Here is a 20,415-nt window from a genome sequence, read left to right as displayed (position 1 = left end):
AAATTGGTGATCAAAATAAGAGCACAACAAAACTTGGGTGATTATTTAAATAGATTTACACTTTAAAAGATTTAAAATTATTATTAAATATTTTTATAATTATTAAATTAATATTTTAATTATAATTTAAAGACTAAATTAATTATTAACCTTTTAAATTATTGTGTCAGGCCACTCACCCTCTTTATAGAAGTTAATAGATAAGTAATAAAAATATAATATTTTGATAAATAATTATATAATTTTAAAAAAAAGTTAAATTCCTGAAATGTAATTTTAATGAAAGGTGAGTGATAAACTGACAATCGCTTAATTTCCACTGAAGATACCCGCAACCGTTCACATTCATTCTCTGTTTTCTTTTGCAGGTTCTTTGATTTCTAATCTGAAGTCTAATAGAGTCGAAGGCAACAGTCCATATCCAATTCCATGCCTTTTAGAATTTCTAATTCATATCCGCTAATGGCTTCTTCACATCATTTTTTATTTCTTCTTGCTTGCTTCTTTGGGTTTTTTACCAAAAAAATATAAAAAATAAAATAAAATACTAAAATAAGTTGCTTCAAAAATTAAGTATCAAAATGGTACATTTGTCTTGGTGAAGGGTGGTGCATAGGCGACACCACCACAATTCGACCAAAACAAAAAAAAATAAAAAGTAATAATTTAAAAGATTTAGGGACCTATTATGTAATTTTTCTATTTTTGAATAGCTGCTGACCCTCCTGGCAGTGTGGCGGCACCAAACTTTAATTTGGATAATTTTATTTTAAGCTCTCCTTATTTATCCGGATAATATATAATCATATTGGTAAGTTTGCTAGCAGGGGCGAAGCCAAAAGAAATTTAGTATGGGCCACCCTTAAAATGTAAAATTACATTTTAAGCTCTTAAAATTTTTAAAATTTTAAATTAGTAAATATAAAATTGCACTTTGACCCCTTAAAATTATAAAAATTCGATTTAATCATTTACAAATTATAAAAATATAAACTATAAAAAATTAAAATTTCATATGACCCCCTAAAAAAATTTTTTAGCTTCGCCCCTGTTTGCTAGTACATACTTCATCCGGATAAAATATGCATTGTTAAAATTAATAGTTTGTTTAAACACAATATAATGAGATGAAGAGGAATAAAAAAAATAATAAATAAGGAGGGCTTAAAATAAAATTATCCAAATCTAAATTTTGGTGCCACCACACGGCACCCTTACCCTTCCTTTACAGCAGCCATTCAAAAAAAAATTTATATAATAGGTATCTAAATCTTTTAAATTATTATTTTTTTTATTTTTTTTACTACTTTAAGTTAAAAATTTAGGATGGTACCGACTATGCACCACCCACCAAGACAAATGTACTATTTTACCACTTAATTTTTGAAACAGCCTAATTTGGTATTTTATTTTATTTTTAAAATTTTTTTTTGGTAAAAAACCCTGCTTCTTTCCTTTTACTATTTTCTTTCTTGCCTCTTTTTTACTCTCTCTGTCTGTCATATGTAACCCCAAAGCAAAAAAAGAAAAAAAATGGATGCAATTGGTAGTGGTGCTGCTGCCAATGTCTCTTCCGAGGCTGCCAAAGGTATCTTCCACCAAGTTAAACGTCATATTAGATATATAATCTTCTACCAGAAAATTGTTGACAAGTTCGAGAAGAAACATAGGACGTTGATTGCAAAAAGAACAAGTGTGCAGCAAGATGTTGATGTTGCAGAAAGGAACGGGGAGAAAATTAAAGCTGATGTCCCGGATTGGCGCCAAAGAGTGGATGAGGTTATCACTGAAAAGGAGAAGAAAGTGAAGGATCTTGAAGTCAAAGCGAAGACCAAGTGCTTCTTTGGCTTGTGTCCCAACATCAAGTCTCGCTACCAGCTTAGCAGGAAAGCTGAAGAAGCTGCTGCCACTTTTGATGAGCTTATCAAAGATTGCCAATTTGAGCGCGTGGGATACCCTGATGTTCCCGAACCCATAGTCCATCCAGACTTTGAGGCATTTAAATCAAGAGAGGAGGTTTTCGATGATATCATGGAGTCACTGAAAGATGCAACAACAGGCATGATTGGAGTGTACGGGATGGCTGGTGTGGGCAAAACATCGCTGGTCAAAGAAGTTGAGAGACAACTCCATGAGGTTAAGTTATTCGATTCAGTAGTCAGGGCAATTGTATCTCGAATTCCTGACATTAAGGAAATCCAAGACCAAATAGCATACTCATTGGGTTTGAAGCTTGAAGAAAAGAGTCCGGTTGTAAGAGCCCGTCGATTGTGTGAAAGGTTAAGGAAGGAAAAAAATGTTCTTATTATTTTGGATGATCTTTGGAAGAAACTGGATCTAGAGGAAGTCGGAATTCCATTTGGATGTCGACACAAAGGATGCAAAATACTTTTGACCTCAAGAGATCAAAATGTTCTAAGCAATGGGATGGATGCTACAAAGACCTTTGCAATTGGTGATTTAGATGACGAAGAAGCTTGGGAGTTCTTTAGGAAGATGGCCGGGGACAGTTTTGAAAGTGATGAGGAGCTGCGATCTACAGCAATTAAGGTAGCTGAGAAATGTGCAAGATTACCACTCGCCCTTGCAACAGTTGCAAGGGCGTTGCGAAATAAAAGTTTATTTGTTTGGAGGGATGCTTTACAACAACTACAGAGGCCTTACTTGGAAAAAAGCTCGAATGAGATATCTGCTGAGGTACATTCGGCTATTGAGTTGAGTATCAATCATTTATCGAGTGAAGACCTCAAGCAGATTTTCCTGCTTTGCAGTTTACTGCGTCGTGACACTAGGATTGACAACTTGTTGAGATATGCTCATGGTTTGGGTCTAATTAAAGGAGTCAACACCATGAAAGCAGCACGAGATAGGCTGTTAAAAATGCTGAGTACCCTCAAAGAATCTTGTCTGTTGCTTGATAGTAAAAGTACCAATGAGGAGTACTTTGATGTGCATGATCTTACTTATATTGTGGCCAAATCAATCGCTTCAGAGGACAATCAAGTGCTTGCTTTAACAGAGGAGGATAATGATGAGGATGAGGATGCGGTAACAGATTGGCCAAATGGAGAGTCAATGAAAGAGTGCAACAAGATTATTTTGCAGCATCCTAGTATCAACAATCTTCCTGATCAGTTGAATTGTCCACAGCTTTTTCTTTTCTTTTTATTAAGCAAGGATCTCTCCTTGACGTTGCCGGATAACTTCTTCAAGGAAGCAAAAAATATTCAAGTCCTAGATTTGACTCGCATGCATTTTTCTTCTTTACCTTCATCAATTGGTCTCCTAACTAGCCTTAGTACATTGTGCCTAGATTGCTGCAATTTGGGAGATAACCTAACCATTATTGGAGCTCTCAAGAACTTAAATGTGCTTAGCCTTGCTGGATCTGATATCAAAATTGTACCCAAGGAAACTGGGCAGTTGTTGAAGCTAAAGTTGTTAGATGTAAGTGGTTGTACTAAACTCAAAATAATTTCAGCTGACGTGTTGCCAAGTTTGTCAAAATTAGAAGAATTATATATGGGTGGCACTTCTATTCATTGGGGACAACCCAATGCTAGTCTGGCTGAACTGAACACACTGTCTCATTTGTCCACTTTAGAAGTTCAAATTCCGGACGCCAAGGCTGCCCCAGAGGACTTCTTTCAAAAGTTGCAAAAGTTGGAAAGATACAAGATTTTCATAGGAAAGGAATGGGAGCGGTTTGGCAACTGTCAATATTCAAGAACCTTAAAACTCAGGTTAAACAGAAGCATTGATGATTTGGATCATGGAATTAAGAAGTTGGTAAAGAGAACTCAATATTTAGAATTGGATGAATTGAAAGGTGTGAAGATTGCACTGAAGGAGTTAACAGATGAGGAAAGGCTACCACATTTGCAGAATCTGCATGTCCAAAATGGTTTGGATATTGAATCTATCACTAATGATAGAAATGAATTTCCGGGATTGCAGTCCTTGACATTGCAGGGTCTTCCTCAACTCGTTAGCTTTTGCTCTCAAGACAAAATCGATGCTACCTCATTGCCTCAACGTGAATTGCCACTTTTCGGAGAAAAGGTATGTATAATTCAATATCTCTCAAGGCTTTCTTTCCTTTTTCTGAATCATGTCGTTTTGCTCTTGCTTTGTTGCTTAGTTATGTGGGAAGTTTTTTTCCCTTTTTCTGATCATATGATGGGTTCTTCTGTCCCCAATACTCTCAACATATTTTATATTTACTAGAAACTTTCTATTATATGACACTTTTTTTTGATCGGCAGACTTTATTATTTGGTAATTGCAAAAATAGTAATATATATATATATATATATATATTTTTACAATATTGATATGAAAGTAGAATTAACTATGTGTATGGTTGTAGATATCATTCCCTTCCTTGGAGAAATTGCAGTTATCATCGCTTAATGTTACAACGGTATGGCAGAACCAGTTGTCAAATGTATCTTTTTACACTCATGAGAAGTTAACCACATTGAAAATCGAGGGTTGTGGAAACATAAAATACCTGTTATCATTTTCTATGGCTAAATATCTAGTTCATCTCAAATATTTTGAGATAACTAAGTGCAACTGCTTAGAGGAGATAATTTTTTGGGAGGATATAGAAGAAGAAGCTCAGGTTACCATGACTTTATCATTATTTCCTCAGTTAAAGTCCTTAGGGCTAAAGGATCTTCAGCATTTGCGTGGATTTTGCTTCAATTCTCAAAATAAAGTTTTTGAATTTCCATTTATGAAGTCAATGACAATATACAACTGTCCAAACTTGGAGAGCTTCATATGTAGATATACAAGGGAAGGGAAGCAACAAATCTCTAGTCAAGGTGATCTGTTTGACAATAAGGTGGGTTAATTCTTAAATTTTAGGTTTACTCATTTTCTCTCCTTGTTGACTTTGGCTTTAATGTTATAATGGAAAGAAAATTGAAGAGATGAAAAATTAAAGTAAAAAGATAGAAAACATTTATTTTTGGTTCCTATAATATGGTCGATAAGATAGATGAAAAATTAAAAGAAAAAGTAAATTTCATTTGTCATTTTTGGTACAGTTGAAAATGACTTTTTGAAAATACATATTTTAAGACTAACAAACATTTCTCTTATTTATTATTTCAATTTAGAATAATTGGTTTGTATGCATTAGAATAAAAAACGAGCATTTCTTTTATTTTTTTCCTCTCAGATTTTTAGAAATTTATTTATTTTCTAATTTCATTATATTGACATGATTGCAGGTTGCATTTCCCAATTTGGAGAAAGTGATTATTTCCTTCTTGAGAAAGATGAAGATGATATGGCGGAACCCACTTCCACCAAATTCATTTCCCAAACTACAAGTATTGGTTGTTGAAGGATGTGATGAGTTGTTAACCATTTTTCCATCTAATATGCTGATAACATTTCAAAGGTTGCACCGTCTATTCGTACATAATTGTGGTTCCTTACAACAAGTATTTGAAATCATGCATGAAGAAAACGAAACCGCTTTACCTGCAACCGCGCAACTAAGAGAATTGCATATTGGAGAATTACCAAAGTTGAAATATATTTGGAAAAATGATCCCAAAGGAATTTTTTCATTTAAAAAAATCTGTGCAATAGTTGTTTGTGACTGTCAAAGTTTGAAGAATGTATTTCCAGCCTCAATAGCCAAAGACCTACCAAAACTTGGTTATCTTGCAATATCTCATTGTGGAGTGGAGGAGATTGTTTCCAAATTAGAGGAAGGATCAGATTCAGAAACAGCAGTCAATTTCGAGTTTGATCAACTATACGACCTTATACTTTGGAAGCTACCAGAATTGAAATGTTTCTACCCGGGTAAGCATACCTCAAAGTGGCCAACGTTAAACAAGTTGGAAGTAGTTGAGTGTGGGAAAATGAAGATATTGGGTACACATCTGAACACTAACAATGGACAACTTGACTCCCCAATCCATCCACCACTTTTCTTGGTTGAAAAGGTATGAACTCTAAAAACTAACTTTTTATTACTCTAATTAACAAACAAAGGAAATTCTCTTAAATTCTAAATCATGAACCTAAACCATAAACCATAAATCCAACAATGGACTCTAAAATCTAAAATTTTAGATTAAACTCTAAACCATCAAATTAATTTACTATTATTATTGGTTTTTATTTATTTATTGATTAACAAAAAATTTATGATAAATAAGGTTGAAATATTATTTAGAAAAATTAATTTACTGATGAAGAGAGTAGTAAGAAGTTTTTGAAAATATATGATGTTTCATTTATGTAACAGATGTTATTCTTAGTTCGAAGATGAACATATTGACTCCAAAATTGCTTTCTGATTGGTTTTCAGGTCATCCCTAGACTACAACATTTGACATTAGATAGTGATTACATTGCAATGATAAGTGATGGTCAATTTTCAAGCAGCCCTTTTCATGAAATAAAAGTTTTTGAAGTGCATGGCCACGCTGCTAAATCAATTGATTTCCGAATTTCTTTCCTTGAGAGATTCTACACTCTTGAAAGCCTTATTATCACTTATTGTGAAATAAAAGAGCTATTCTGTTCTGAAAGAGATATCGGTAATGAGGAGATGTATGCTGGGCGTTTGTCAACAATTAGAAACTTAAAATTGGTAGCTCTTAATAATCTAAAAAATTATTTATGGAAGCAAGATGTACAAGTGGACCATATTCTACCCAAACTTGAGACTCTTGAAGTTCACGATTGTGACAATTTGATCTGCTTAGGATCATCCTCGGCATCATTTCAAAATCTCACCACATTGGATGTGTGGAATTGCGAAGCAATGAAATACTTGGATACATGTTTAGCAGTCCAAGGTATGGCCCAACTTAAGAAGTTGAGGGTAAGAGACTGCATTTCAATGAAGGAAATAGTTGCAACTGAGGGAGGTGAAGCAACTTGTGAAATTATTTTCAGCAGGTTGAAAAGTTTGGAACTTGTGAATCTACCGCGACTTAAGAGCTTTTGTTCTGGCAGTCACACATTTAGATTCCCATGTTTAGAGGAATTAATTGTGAGTGGTTGCCCTGAATTGGAGATATTTTGTAAGGGAGTTTTAACTAATCCACCATTATTGCAAAAAGTAGTATGTGGAAAAGATAATGGACATTGGTGTAGTGACCTTAACAACACCATCCAAGAAATGTATTCAATAAAGGTACTATTGTATATTCCATAATATCATTCTTTCATTCATATGGTTTGGGTTGGCTTCGTTATAACCTTTATGAACTTTAATCCTTGTTTCTTTGTTGGATTTTGTAGGCTGGGTTCCAAGATATCGAGTATTTAGTCCTCTCTGAATTTTCCAGATCAATTGAAATATGGAAGGAGAACGTTCATGGAAGTTTAGATTTCAAGAAATTTAAGGTTTTAGAAGTTTATGAGTGTAATACCATGACATACATATTTAGCGTATCGATGGCTTTAGATCTTGTGCAACTAGAAGACATAAAAGTGAAACAATGCCCTATGATGGAGCAGATTATAAAAGGAGCAGAGGAAACAGAAATGGATATACTCTTGTTACCCAGGCTTCAGGAGATAAGACTTGAGTCATGTTCAAGGTTGACAAGTTTTTATATGGGAAGTATTACCCTGGAATGTCCATCTTTATATAAAATCGCAGTAGATGATTGCCCAAAGATGTATGCAATGGCATCTACAAGTGAGCAAGAGGATATAGAGATAGTTGGCAGAGAAAAGACACCCTTTTTCAATCATAAGGTTAGTCTCTTCTCTTTTGTTTAATGTTTTAACTTTTTAATTTATTTGGATGAAAACTTAAATTAAATAATAGAATAAGAAACTAGGGTACATATTTTCTACGGATAGAAACTAAAATGTCTTATGTTAAAGATTGTTCAAATTCAATGTTATAACTAGTAGTGTGAGAGTATGTTATGACAATGCCAAAATGTAATAAATAATAGTTTTTAATGATAATTCAAATGTAATAAAATTAATTCCTTATTTTGAGAAAAATAGAAAAAGAAGTCTGACCATTAATGAAATAATTGTTTTTAATGATAATTCAAATTGTTTTGTTTCGTTTTAATAACAAATGCTTTAGCATTAATCAATGAGTATGTATTTATCATCACAAGCATGCATAATTCATGCAATGAGGATTTTGTCTGCAGGTTTTGTGTGCCCACTTGAAGTACTTGAAGCTATCATCAACTAACATCAAAAATTTATGGCCTGATAAACCAGACAGGGCTATATCCTCTAATGTTCTTAACTTACAATGCTTATTTGTGAAGCGTTGCCACAATTTGGAATATCTATTCCCATCCTTTTTAGTCAAAAATTTTGAGCAGCTCTATCTACTTAGTCTTCACAATTGCGAGAACATGGAAGAAATAATCTTTACAGATGGATTAGCAGCTGCGGCAGAAGATGGTATACCTCAGATTTACTTGTTCACTAAGCTATATTTCCTGAAGCTCAGTAGGCTTCCAAAACTAAGGACATTCTGCCATCAAGAAAACTCAGAGACCAATACTCTCTTCAACCAAAAGGTGATATTCTTCTTTTGTTTTTTTGTAGTAATTTTACTTTTCATATCTATGTAGAATTCTAACTTGTTTTCCTCGTTAACAACTTAAATAATTCTCGCAGGTTGCGTTTCCTAGCTTGTGCTGTTTGAGAATTGTAGGCATGGGAAAGTGTAGAAAGATATGGCATGATAAACTCACTAAGGATTCATTTCATGAATTAACCTTTCTTGAGGTGGAACAGTGTGACAAACTTTTGAATGTTTTACCATTTGATATGGTGGAAAGACTTGAAAAACTAGAAGGTCTGGAAATATCGGAATGTGAGTCGGTAAAAGAAATAATTGGACTCGCTGACGATCGTGGACTCAACTCAAATGAATCGATTGAGCTCAAATCAACTACCGAGTTTCTGTTTCCTAAAATAAGACAGCTGATACTTCATAAGCTACCCAACTTGAAGGGTTTGTACTCCAAGGTGCATACTACAGATTGGCCATTGTTAAAACAATTGGAGGTGTGTGAATGCAGCAAGGTGGAGACATTTGCTGGGGAGTATATCAACTTTAGAGAAACACAAGGAGAGAACCAGTCCGTTATCTCTGTTCGACAACCCCTATTTTGGGTCACTAAAGTAAGATCTCATAAACGAAACTGAATAAAAAGTCAATCTAAACAGATTTGCATATTTTATCAATCACTTTAGAAGATTTGCTTTTATTTAACATATATATGGTTCTTAATTTCTCAGGAAACATTCCCCAATTTAGAAGAATTGGTTTTGGTTCGGAATGGCAATATGAAGGTATGGCATGGACATGGAGCAGACTTGAAACAATATTGTCCCAAACTAAGAAAGTTTGATTGTCCCGAAACATGAATTACTATATCAGATTGTGTCATTTAGTCATTACCAAATCTTGAATACCTTTCTTTTGGCAAAGAGCTGCCTTCAATGAATTATTTCCATGTGAAGGAGTAAGAGATGAAAACGAACGTGCAGGAGCACTTGCTTGCTTGAAGGAGTTAAGGTTGTATTATCTTCCTGAGTTGACACATATCTAGAAGAGCAAACTATCACTTGCAGAAGTTTTCTACAAGTGTTGGGATGCGGCAAATTAAAGAATTTAGTGCCATCTTTTGTGTCATTCAAACATTTGACAACTCTAGAGGCATCAAAATGCTATGGATTACGAAATTTAGTAACATTCACAATAGCTAAAAGCATGGTGTAACTCACAAGAATGAGTGTTACTGATTGCCAAATTTTAGAAGAAATCATAGCTTTTCTACACTAATGAAGTTGTTAGAAAGTGGCCTTCCATGCAGCACATACACCAACATGCATGCCAAGAAGTTCAGGCTAAGACCAGAAGCTGCTGAGTCAAGTGCTGTTGCTGTTCATTTTGTTCTATTTTGTGATTTTAGTTAATGTAATGCATTCTAGTTCATTTGGAACTATGTTTGTTTGATGATTGATGTAATTAGGTGGTGATTGAGCTGAAAATCAGCTTTGTTTTGTTGTACAAGTTAATTTACCAAGTTTCAATGTGTCTTAGTGGAGTTAGGTAGATGTTTAGTGAATTTGGCTTGTAATGACCAGCTTATGTCTGGTATATGTAATGGCTATATGTTAATGATTTCTTTTTAATGAAACATATTGAATTTCATTTATATGCTCTATTTTTGTTCTTGTTTACGATTCTGTTCTTGTTTTCATAGCAAATTTCTGCTCTTGTTTCTTCACCAAGTCATGAGGCTTGTTGCATAAGCTCTCGACTCTGCTTGCTTATTTGTTCCAAGTTTCAACAATTGGTATCAAGAGCTTTTGTCTTAGAGGACCTGTTTCATTTTCAACTTAAAATCGAATGGCTTCTTCAGGATTTTCTGTAGTAGCACCACCAGTCTTTAATGGTGAAGGGTTCCACATATGGGTGGTTAAGATGAGAACTTACCTACAGGCTTTTGATCTGTGAGAAGTTGTAAGCACTAATGCTGAGTCAACTCCACTCCGAGCCAATCCCACAGTGGCTTAAATCAGACAGCACGTAGATGAGAGAACCAAGAGGCATAAAGCCGTGTCTTGTATTCAGAACTGTGTGTCTGATGTTATCTTCACCAGAATTATGGCTTATGAGACTCCAAAACAAGCCTGAGACAAGCTCAAGGAGGAGTTCCAAGGCACAGAGAGGACATGGCAGCAGCAGTTGCTAAACTTGAGAAGAGACTTTGAAAATTTAAAGATGAATGAAGAAGAGACAGTGAAGCAATACTCAGATAGAATCATGGTTGTTGTGAACAGCATAAGGTTGCTAGGAGAACAGTTCAGTGAGGCAAGAATTTTGGAGAAGGTGCTCTCAACATTGCCTCAAAGATATCAGGCAAAAATCTCATCCTTGGAGGATTTGAGAGACCTTGCAAGCATCTCCCTAACTAAGCTCATTAATGCCCTCTATGCTCAGGAGCAAATGAGAGCCAGCAGGATGGAGGAGCACTAGGAGGGTGCTTTTCAAGCCAAGGGCAAAGCAACCTCGAGCACCTAAGCCTATAAAGGTAAGAAGAACTGGAGAAACAGGCCTAAGCCTGATGCTGCAAGAAGAGGAGACCAACTCTGCAGATTTTGTAAAAGGCCTGGTCATCCAGAGGCCAAATGCTGGTTCAGACCAGATGCCTTGTGTCAACATTGCAAGAAGAAAGGGCATGCTGAAAGGGTCTACAAAGAAAAAGGCAGACCTGGGCAAAATCAAGGACAACACAAGAATGAGGAAGCTCGAGTGGCTGAAGATAGTAGTGACCATGAAGAGCAGGTCTTTGCTGTGTCATGTTTAGCTGGTCAGGGCAAGGGCTCAAAAGGATAGCTGTTGGATAGTGGCTGCACAAACCACATGTCACCAGATGCAACCATTTTCAAAACCTTAGATAGAAGCTGCAGGACCAAGGTGAAAATAGGTAATGGACAATTCATTAAGGCTGAAGGAAAGGGAAATGTGCTAATATGCACTTCCACAGGAGACAAAATCATTACAAATGTGCTGTTGGTGCCTGAGATTGACAGGAACCTTCTCAGCATTGCTCAGCTGCTAAAAAAGGGTTACTCAGTTGTGTTCAAGGGCCAGAAATGTCAAATCACTGATCCAAATGGATCAAGCCTCATGACAATCACAATGACTGATAAATGTTTTGAATTCAACTGGCCAAGTGACCCGCACTCAGCATGTGTTGCCTCAATAGAAGAATCCAAGCTTTGGCATCAAAGGCTTGGTCATGCCAACTTTAGATCGATGGCCCGAATAGTTAATAAGGAGAAGGTTGAAACCTTCACCAAGTCAGTCCAAAATAAAGATGTTTGTGAAGTTTGTCAGATGGGAAAGCAACCCAGACTCCCATTTCCTGCAAACACAACCTGGAGAGTATCAAACAAGTTGGAGCTGGTGCACACTGATGTATGTGGCCCCATGAAGACTGAGTCACTCAATGACAATAGGTACTTCATTCTTTTTATTGATGATAGTACCAGATATTGTTGGATTTTCTTTTTGAAGCACAAGTCTGAGGTAGCTCAAGTATTCTTGAAGTTTAAAGTTGCAGCTGAAACAGAAACAGGGTGTAAACTTAAGACCATCAGGTCAGACAATGGAGCTGAGTATACTTCTGCTCAGTTTCAAGCTCTCTGTAATGATGCTGGCATCAAACACCAGCTAACCAATGTCTATACACCTCAACAGAATGGGGTTAGTGAAAGGAAAAAACAGAAGTCTGATGGATATGGCCAGGTGCCTTCTATTCCAGAAGAATTTACCAAAGACCATGTGGGTTGAAGCAGTTAACACTGCTATCTACATTCAGAACAGGCTACCAACCAAAGCATTGGAATATAAGACTCCATTTGAGGCCTGGCTCGAGTTCAAGCCATCTTTGGCTCATCTAAAAGTGTTTGGTTGCCTATGCTACAGCCTTATACCAGCTGTAAAAAGGGACAAACTGTCCAAAAAGTCTCAAGCTGGCATTTTGGTGGGATACAGCATGGCCAAGAAAGGTTATAGATCCTAGATCCTTCAACAAACAAAGTCCATATAAGCAGAGATGTAATCTTTGATGAAAAGACATGCTGGAACTAGGAAACAAATGAACCAAAGGCTGTTTCTGAAGAACTCATGGCAGATCAGCTTGAATCTGATTAAAATGGTCCTGATATGGACATTGATGATGAACTTGTCAGGGGAATAAGGACTTTGGCTAAAATTTATGAAAGAGCACATATGGCCACAGTTGAACCGAGCAGTTTTGAAGAGGCTGAGACACGTCAAGGCTAGAAACAGGAAATGGCTGATGAGATTGCCATGATTGAGAAGAACCAGACATGGGAATTAGTTGCTACACCAGCTAAAAAAAAGGTTATTGGGGTAAAATGGGTCTATCGAGCCAAACAAAATGCTGGTGGAAGTTTGAATAAACTGAAGGCTAGATTGGTTGTTAAAGGGTTCAGTTAGATATATGGCCTGGACTACCTGGAGACATTTGCACCAGTAGCCAGGCTAGACACCATCAGGCTACTGGTTGCCTTAGCAGCTTAGATGGAGTAGAAGATCCATCAGCTTGATGTGAAGTCTGCTTTTCTCAATGGTTTTCTAGAAGAAGAGATATATATATTGAGCAACATCAATGCTTTATTGTGTCTGGCAAAGAGAACATGGCATATTGGCTTAAAAAGGCCTTATATGGCCTGAAACAAGTTCCTAGAGCCTGGTATGCTAGGATTGACAGTTATTTGTTAAGCCTGAGATTTGAGAGAAGCATGAGTGAGCTAACATTGTATGTCAAGAAGGAACAAGCTGAAACACAGCTAATTGTGTCCCTTTATGTTGATGACCTCTTGGTGACAGGAGGAGACCAGAACATACTGATTGATTTCAAGGCCAAAATGAATGACAGGTTTGAAATGTCAGATTTGGGTTAGATGACTTACTTTCTTGGAATGGAGGTGCAGCAAACACACACTGGAATCTTCTTGAGACAGAAGACATTTGATGCAAAGATCATAAACAAATTCTCTATGGAGAATTGCAAGCCAATAAACACACCTATGGCTGTTGGAATAAAGCTATCGAGTCAAGGGGATCATGAACAGGTCAGTGAGCCTGCCTATAGGAGTCTAGTTGGCTACTTATTGTATTTGACAGCAACCAGACCAGATATCATGTTTGCTGTGAGTATGTTATCAAAGTTTATGCATTACTGCAACAAGTAACATCTTCAAGCAGCAAAAAGAGTGCTAAGTTACATCAAAGGTACCTTGAGCTGTGGATTACAATTTAGCAGAAGTAAAGACCTGAAGTTGATAGGCTACACTGACAGTGACTGGGCTAGTTTAAAGGATGATATGAAGAGTACTTCTGGTTATGCATTTACACTTGGTTCAACAATGTTTTGTTGGAGTTCAAAGAAGCAATCCATAGTAGCTCATTCAATTGTAGAAAGCTGAGTATGTTGCAACTGCAAATGCTGTTAATCAAGCCATTTGGGTAAGAAAAATTCTAGCTGTTTTGAACCTACATTAAAGGGAAGCAACAGAGATTTATTATGATAACATGTCTGCTGTTACAATTGAAAAGAACCTTGTCTTCCATGGTAGAACTAAGCACTTTAGCATCAAGCTACATGTGCTAAGGAAGATAGAAAAAGCTCGAGAGGTGGAGCTGATTCATTGCAATTTAGAGGAACAAATTGCTGATATCTTTACAAAGGCCCTTAATGTGTCAAGGTTCATCAAACTAAGGAAGGAGTTAGGAGTTAGCAGCATGAAAACCAAGGAGGAGTGTTAGAAAGTGGCCTTCCATATAGCACATGCACCAGCATACATGCCAAGAAGCTCAGGCCAAGACTAGAAGCTGCTGAGTCAAGTGCTGTTTTTGTTCATTTTGTTCTATTTTGTGATTTTAGTTAATGTAATGCATTTTAGTTCATTTGGAACTATGTTTGTTTGATGATTGATGTAATTAGGTGGTGATTAAGCTGAAAATCAGCTTTGTTTTGTTGTACAAGTTAATTTACCAAGTTTCAATGTGTTTTAGTGGAGTTAGGTAGATATTTAGGTGAATTTGGCTTGTAATGACCAGCTTATGTCTGGTATATGTAATCGCTATATGCCAATTGTAGACACTCAATTTTGCCCGGGCCCAGAAATAAGTCCAAAAACAAACCTCCCCCCCAAAAAAAAGAAGTCCAAGATTATAAATATAATTTGGCCCGATCGGATTGGCCCATTACTTGAAAAGATTTAAGGTCCATCTACAAGCTAGACTCATATGGAAATATAATCTTCAATGATATGCAATCTTAGATGTGATATGCAATCTTAGATATGATACAATCTTAGATATGATTGCAATCTTAGATATGATATGCAATCTTAGAAGATATGATTTTGTAATCTTAGAGATTTAATTTGTAGATACCTTTTAATCTTAACTGTTGATGTAATTGATCTGTACCATTGAATTTTGGGGAGGCTCAACTATAAATAGAGGCCTCTCCCCTCATTGTAAAACAACTTGACTACACTTGAGTTTTGGGAAGCAATAAGAATTCTTGAGAGCATTCACTCAAATTTCTCTCCCTCTTGCGTTCTTATTTTCTACAGTTTGTTCTCATTTATTCTTTGTTCATCTTCGTTTTCAACCTTTTTATTTAATCCTATCTCCTTAATTTTTAATTCTCTTTTATATTTTATTTTTTAATAATTTTAGTATTTATATCAAATTATTTTTTATTAAATTCTATATTATTCATTGTTTTAAAAATATATTTCATTTAATTGAAAAGTTTTTTCTTAAATAAGGCAATGTTTGATGTTTAGAAATTGGAAAATAGTGCCCTAACATGCCAAGTTGCGATTTTTTCGTTTGACTAAATAACCAAATATCTTTTAATAAATTTTCAAAATCATGAGATAATTTTAGTTACGAGGATTTAAAACATCGTGTCCTAACATGTTGGATCGATGTTTGTATACTTTGAACAAAGGAATCTCAAGTTTCAACTTTAAATTGTTCAAGTTTTAAAATCTTTTCAAATTTTCCGACATTAAGACAAAAATTATTCAATTTGGTACCAATTTTGGGCGTTACGAGGGTGCTAATCCTTCCTAAACGTAACCGACTCGAACCTATTTTTCGATAATTTCAGAGACCAAAATTAATGTTTTAAAACAAAACATTTTATAAGGTGATCCAATCACACCAAAAAGATTGGTGGCGACTCCGTTTGCTTTTTAAAAGTTGATCCCTGTTTTTAAAACACCCTTTAAAAAATAGGTTTCGATGACTTGGCGACTCCAATCGGGACGATAAGAGAGTCAAGCCAAAAATTGATTATTTTCTGTCTTATTGTCAGAAATTTGGAAAATTTTTAAAATACGTCATTTTTTACATGTGTTTGTTGCATATGTTTGTTATTGTTTACGGACACATTGCATTCGTATGACCGTTGTGGTCACACCCTTAAGTAGGAGTAAGAAGCTATGCTTTCGTGAGGTTTTCACCTCTGCATGGGCTAGTGGATTGCTTCCGGATGTCTTCGTGAGATTTTCATCTCCGCATAGCCATAGGGAAATGTGTCCCCCTAAACCGAACTTGGTCCATATGAGCCTATAATTGGTGAAGATCGAGGAATCTGCTGGTTCAGGTACCCTTGCTTTAGAACCGAACTACATATAGTGAACTTTAAGTGCTTGCCCCAGGTAGTATGATGATGACCTTTAGTGCCTACCTTTATAAGTTCTTATTAATTTTTTTTTTATATATGTGACAATGACTTGTTTTTTCTTATTTTGCTATCATTGCATGTCATTTATCATTAAAAGGTGTCGATTCAAGGTTCGATTTCTGAGTTAGAAAGTTTTGTAATGGGGAACGAATATCTTAATAAAGTGGAGGACAACTCTTTCATTTGTACTTGGTCAGAGAAAACCCAGATAGAAAAAGGAAATAGTGTCATCGAAGGATACACATCAGAATTATGGGACTATACTCTCATTAGTGTGATGCAATATAACCTCCAAGAGTTAAAGGAAATATGGGATTAATGGAGTAACGAAGCCAAGCAGTTGTTCTACAACAGTTATAGGGAATTGCAGTATTTGCTTGACATGAAGATAGATGAACAATTCAAGGTGAGCGTGGGGAGTACTGATGGACACTTCTACAATTACAGAAGAAGATAGTCACCTCGTGGATGGTAAGGGTATAAGACCTACAAAATTGAATTGGATGGAAAGAATTTTGCTTATAATGGTAGAAAGGCTTACTTACTATAGGACCGCTACCAAACAACAAGCTGGAATTTACTGTGGTACTTTAGGATGTTGTACCTATCAGAAATAATGGAAATGCAAGCCCTGATGGCTGGGACAGCCCAAATGAGCATGAAAGAAAGAGATTAAAGAAGATCGTATTGCTTAAAGACATTTAAAGTGAAGATTAGCTATGCTGCGAAGATACTCATGCAAGCAATTCAAAATGTTCTGTGGGGGAAAAAATTTGAAGACTCTCAAGAAGTACTGAGGATGTTTGATATCATTTTAAGGCAGTATGCTGCGAAGCTGGAATGCCTACTTGTTCGCCAATCTTTCTTTCAAGGCAATCAGAGCAACTTCACAGACATTGGAGGAGGTGTCTTTGGCTGTAGAGCTTACTTCATAGGTGAAGCCGTAATTCAAATGCAAGAGATAGCAGATCATTTACAGATACTGGTAGAAAAGGCGAGCACGTTGAGCACCAATATGACTACAGTTATATCGTGGTCAAAAGTTAGTTTTGTTATTAGATAGGGTTAAGACTCTCGGCCTACGGGCGAAAGCGTATTTGTAATTCGTTTTATGAAAAGATTTTTGTTCCTTATCGTTTTATGAAAAGATTTTTGTTCCTTAAATAACATTTTCTAAAATGAAACTGAATCAGAATCGATATCCTTTCGCATTCATACATTTGCATCTTATAGCATTTCATTGCATCATTTGTATTCAAAATTATAAAAAGACCCTAATTAGTTAAAGTTATTAAAAAGAGAAAGAAAAAGAGAGAGAGAGAGAAGAGGGTCACGGCTGAGTGAAAAAGAAGTTGAATGGGAATTAACGACGTTCCCTTACATATCCCCGACTTTTATGTCAGGAGGGATAGTTTACCCGGAGAATGGGGTATTTGGAAATGAAAATTATCTCATCAATGTCATACATGAGGAAGGGACTGAACAAAGAAACCTTGAGGGCATTCGCCCTTACGAACCGGGAAGTTCTTTAAACAATTGGACTGCAGAAGAACTTCGTGTAATCTTTAGGAATTTTACGGAGTAATATTTAGAACACTCTTGTTGCTCTAAAGCCTAGGAGTAATGAGATTTCTTTTGAGAAGTGGGCTCATGTTCAGACATTTTTATTTTCAATAAAACATACTTTTATTATTTATTCGAGTAAATATTCTTTCATTCTGATTCTTTTGACCTTTGACATTTTTTATAAATTTTCATTTCATGTAAATAGTCATTCTTGAATTCATTGATTCCTTGTATATTCTTTTGTGTGCTTATCATAGATCCCTAGATATCAATGACACGAGCAACGATACTACAGATTCAGAGTTCCTTTTGAGTACGATATGTGTTTAGAGGAATCTCAGTACTTTGAAGGTGTCAGAAATTGTGACTTGTTTCTGAATTTGTTGAAAATGGTTTTTACCCTATGAAGTGGTGGTAGGAAATATAGCCTTAGAGGAAGGAAAGATTACGAAATTGGAATTAGCTGAGGAGACAAAACAAGACCTTGTTGAGACTATTATGGGAATTCAAAAATGTGGTCCAAAGAAGCATGCAGGAGGATTTGCAATTGCCAAGATAAACATGAGGTTTTGGGGCACTGTTCGTCCACCATGGAAAGGGATCGCATCAGTTGTACAATGAATTCCAAATTTAAAGGAGTCAAGACTTATGTGGCATGTATGTTATGGGCCCGAGCTCGTCAAAAGTTTCAAGCTGACAATGACTCATCTTTGTGGATGTCAACTACTCCATTAAGAGGGGGAGATAGCTTCATATGCCAATATTACAAAGTCAAAAGTCATCTATTTCAAAAAAAAAAAGATTATATATGACTGCACAATGCCAAAAGTTTGCAGTCTTTTCAAAGATAATGCGCCATACCACAGTACAACAAAGGTTGCCAAAAGAAAAGAAAAAAAAAAGAAAAAAATAAATAAATTACAGAAGATGACCGAGATCGGTAAAAATTGACATAAGAAACTACCGCCTACTCTCTATGCTTACGCTGGGGCAAACACCTTCAATTCCAATTGTTTCAAAGGTTCCAACCATCATCCTTGGAATGGGTGCATTCTTTGGCTTTCCTGAGCAGTCTGATGTGCCGTCAATAGCTGCGATGGTTAGCACCAGGCGGTGGCCATTGATTTCCAGCTATGGGGCATCAGGCCGTACACAGTCTCTGAAGCTTAAAATGATAGATTCTTTCTTCAAAACCAGTGTCTGATAAAGTGGATGATGGTATCATGAAGGAAGCTCTCTTAGACTTCTATACAAGTTCAAAGAAGAGTAAACCTGATCAAATCATTATCTTCAGGGATGGGGTTAGCGAGTCTCAATTCAATCAAGTTTTGATCAAGTTATTGAGGCTTGCAAGTTCCTTGACGAGAAGTGGAACCCTAAAGATTGTGGTTATTGTTGTACAAAAAACCATCATACCAAGTTTTTTCAGTAGGGATCTCCTGACAATGTGCTACATGGTACTGTCATTGACAACAAAGTATGCCATCCAAAGAACAATGATTTTTACCTTGGTACCCATGCTGGAATGATTGGAATCACGAGGCAGACCCACTATTATGTTCTCTTAGACCAGGCTGGGTTTTTGGCTGATGATCTGTAAGAGTTTGTTCATTCTCTATCCTATATGTATCAAAGGAGCACCACAACCATATTTGTTGTGGCTCCTATTTGCTACGCTCATTTGACAGCTTCACAGTTGGGGGCTATTTATGAAGATTAGGAATGCTTCAGAAACATCATCGAGTTATGGTGGGATGTATGCTCCGGGAGTAATCTCTGTACCTCAGCTTTCCAGGTTGAAGGATAAAGTCAGCAACTTCATTCTTGTCTGCTGAGAATCATTGTACCATCTTTTTAGGGTTTGACAAACAACAGCAATGACTGTTGCTGGGGCAATCCCTTTCTCATGGGTTTATGAATCAAGATTTTTTCCTCCAAGCTTTGATGGAGTCAAGAATTGAATACCTCTAGTAAACTTAACTTGAAAGTATTCATCCTAAGCAAACGTACCAAGAATGGATGACACAGACTTATGACAAAGAAGGTTCTTCCAAAAAGATTTCATAAAGGAAACCTTGTGCTAAAAGAAATCATTCTCATGCAAAAGGATGCCGAATTGGGAAGGGCCATATGTTGTGAAGAGGGCTTTCTCTAGAGGTGCACTGATTTTGACAAGAAATGGATAGGAAGAATTTATCTAATCCAGTGAATTCGAACTTGGTCAAGGAGTACTTTGTCTGAAGGAGAAGGGAAGCCAAGGTGAAAACCCGCAAAGGGCACTTTGGGACTTCTATTTCAAAAAAAAAAAGAAGAAAGAAGAAAAGAAAAAGAAAAAAAGAAAAAAGAGAAAAAAGAAAAAAGAAAAAAGAAAATGGAGAGGCCAAGGTGAAAACCCGCAAAAGGCGCCTTGAGACCAAAGGGGTTTTGAGTTGAAAACCCAAAAGGGCAGCTCAAATTTGGAAAGTCACGCAGTGACCTTGCTATGCCGGATTCGACGAGAAGTGAAGTATGTTACATATCGAGGCATCAACGAATTACTTTGGATCTTTTAAACACATGTTGAACTCAA

At 36.2% G+C, this 20,415-nt stretch overlaps 1 protein-coding gene and 1 pseudogene across 1 annotated transcript; both read left to right on the top strand.

Moving 5' to 3' along the window:
• Positions 1–1,419: 1,419 nt before the first annotated feature.
• LOC108472810 (uncharacterized) lies at positions 1,420–10,190 on the top strand. Its single transcript, XM_017774366.2, has 8 exons — positions 1,420–4,062; positions 4,370–4,852; positions 5,244–5,972; positions 6,341–7,174; positions 7,282–7,743; positions 8,160–8,540; positions 8,641–9,150; positions 9,268–10,190. Exons 1-8 carry the CDS (start codon positions 1,534–1,536, stop codon positions 9,394–9,396), a joined length of 6,057 nt encoding a protein of 2,018 aa, XP_017629855.1. The 5' UTR covers positions 1,420–1,533; the 3' UTR covers positions 9,397–10,190.
• Positions 10,191–18,773: 8,583 nt separating this feature from the next.
• LOC128283947 (protein argonaute 4-like) lies at positions 18,774–19,681 on the top strand (annotated as a pseudogene).
• Positions 19,682–20,415: the final 734 nt, after the last annotated feature.

The sequence above is a fragment of the Gossypium arboreum genome, chromosome 11, assembly GCF_025698485.1.
Source record: "Gossypium arboreum isolate Shixiya-1 chromosome 11, ASM2569848v2, whole genome shotgun sequence".
Lineage (NCBI taxonomy): Eukaryota > Viridiplantae > Streptophyta > Magnoliopsida > Malvales > Malvaceae > Gossypium > Gossypium arboreum.
The sequence above is the reverse complement of the archived record's forward strand: the minus strand, read 5'-3'. Positions and strand labels throughout refer to the sequence as shown.

What these genes read in the sequence shown, in the direction of transcription:
- LOC108472810 (XM_017774366.2), top strand. Translation starts at nt 1,534, where the DNA reads ATGGATGCAATTGGTAGTGGTGCTGCTGCCAATGTCTCTTCCGAGGCT. An exon ending in GTGATCTGTTTGACAATAAG is followed by an intron (nt 4,853 to 5,243) that starts GTGGGTTAATTC and finishes ACATGATTGCAG; the next exon opens with GTTGCATTTCCCAATTTGGA. An exon ending in CACCCTTTTTCAATCATAAG is followed by an intron (nt 7,744 to 8,159) that starts GTTAGTCTCTTC and finishes TTTTGTCTGCAG; the next exon opens with GTTTTGTGTGCCCACTTGAA.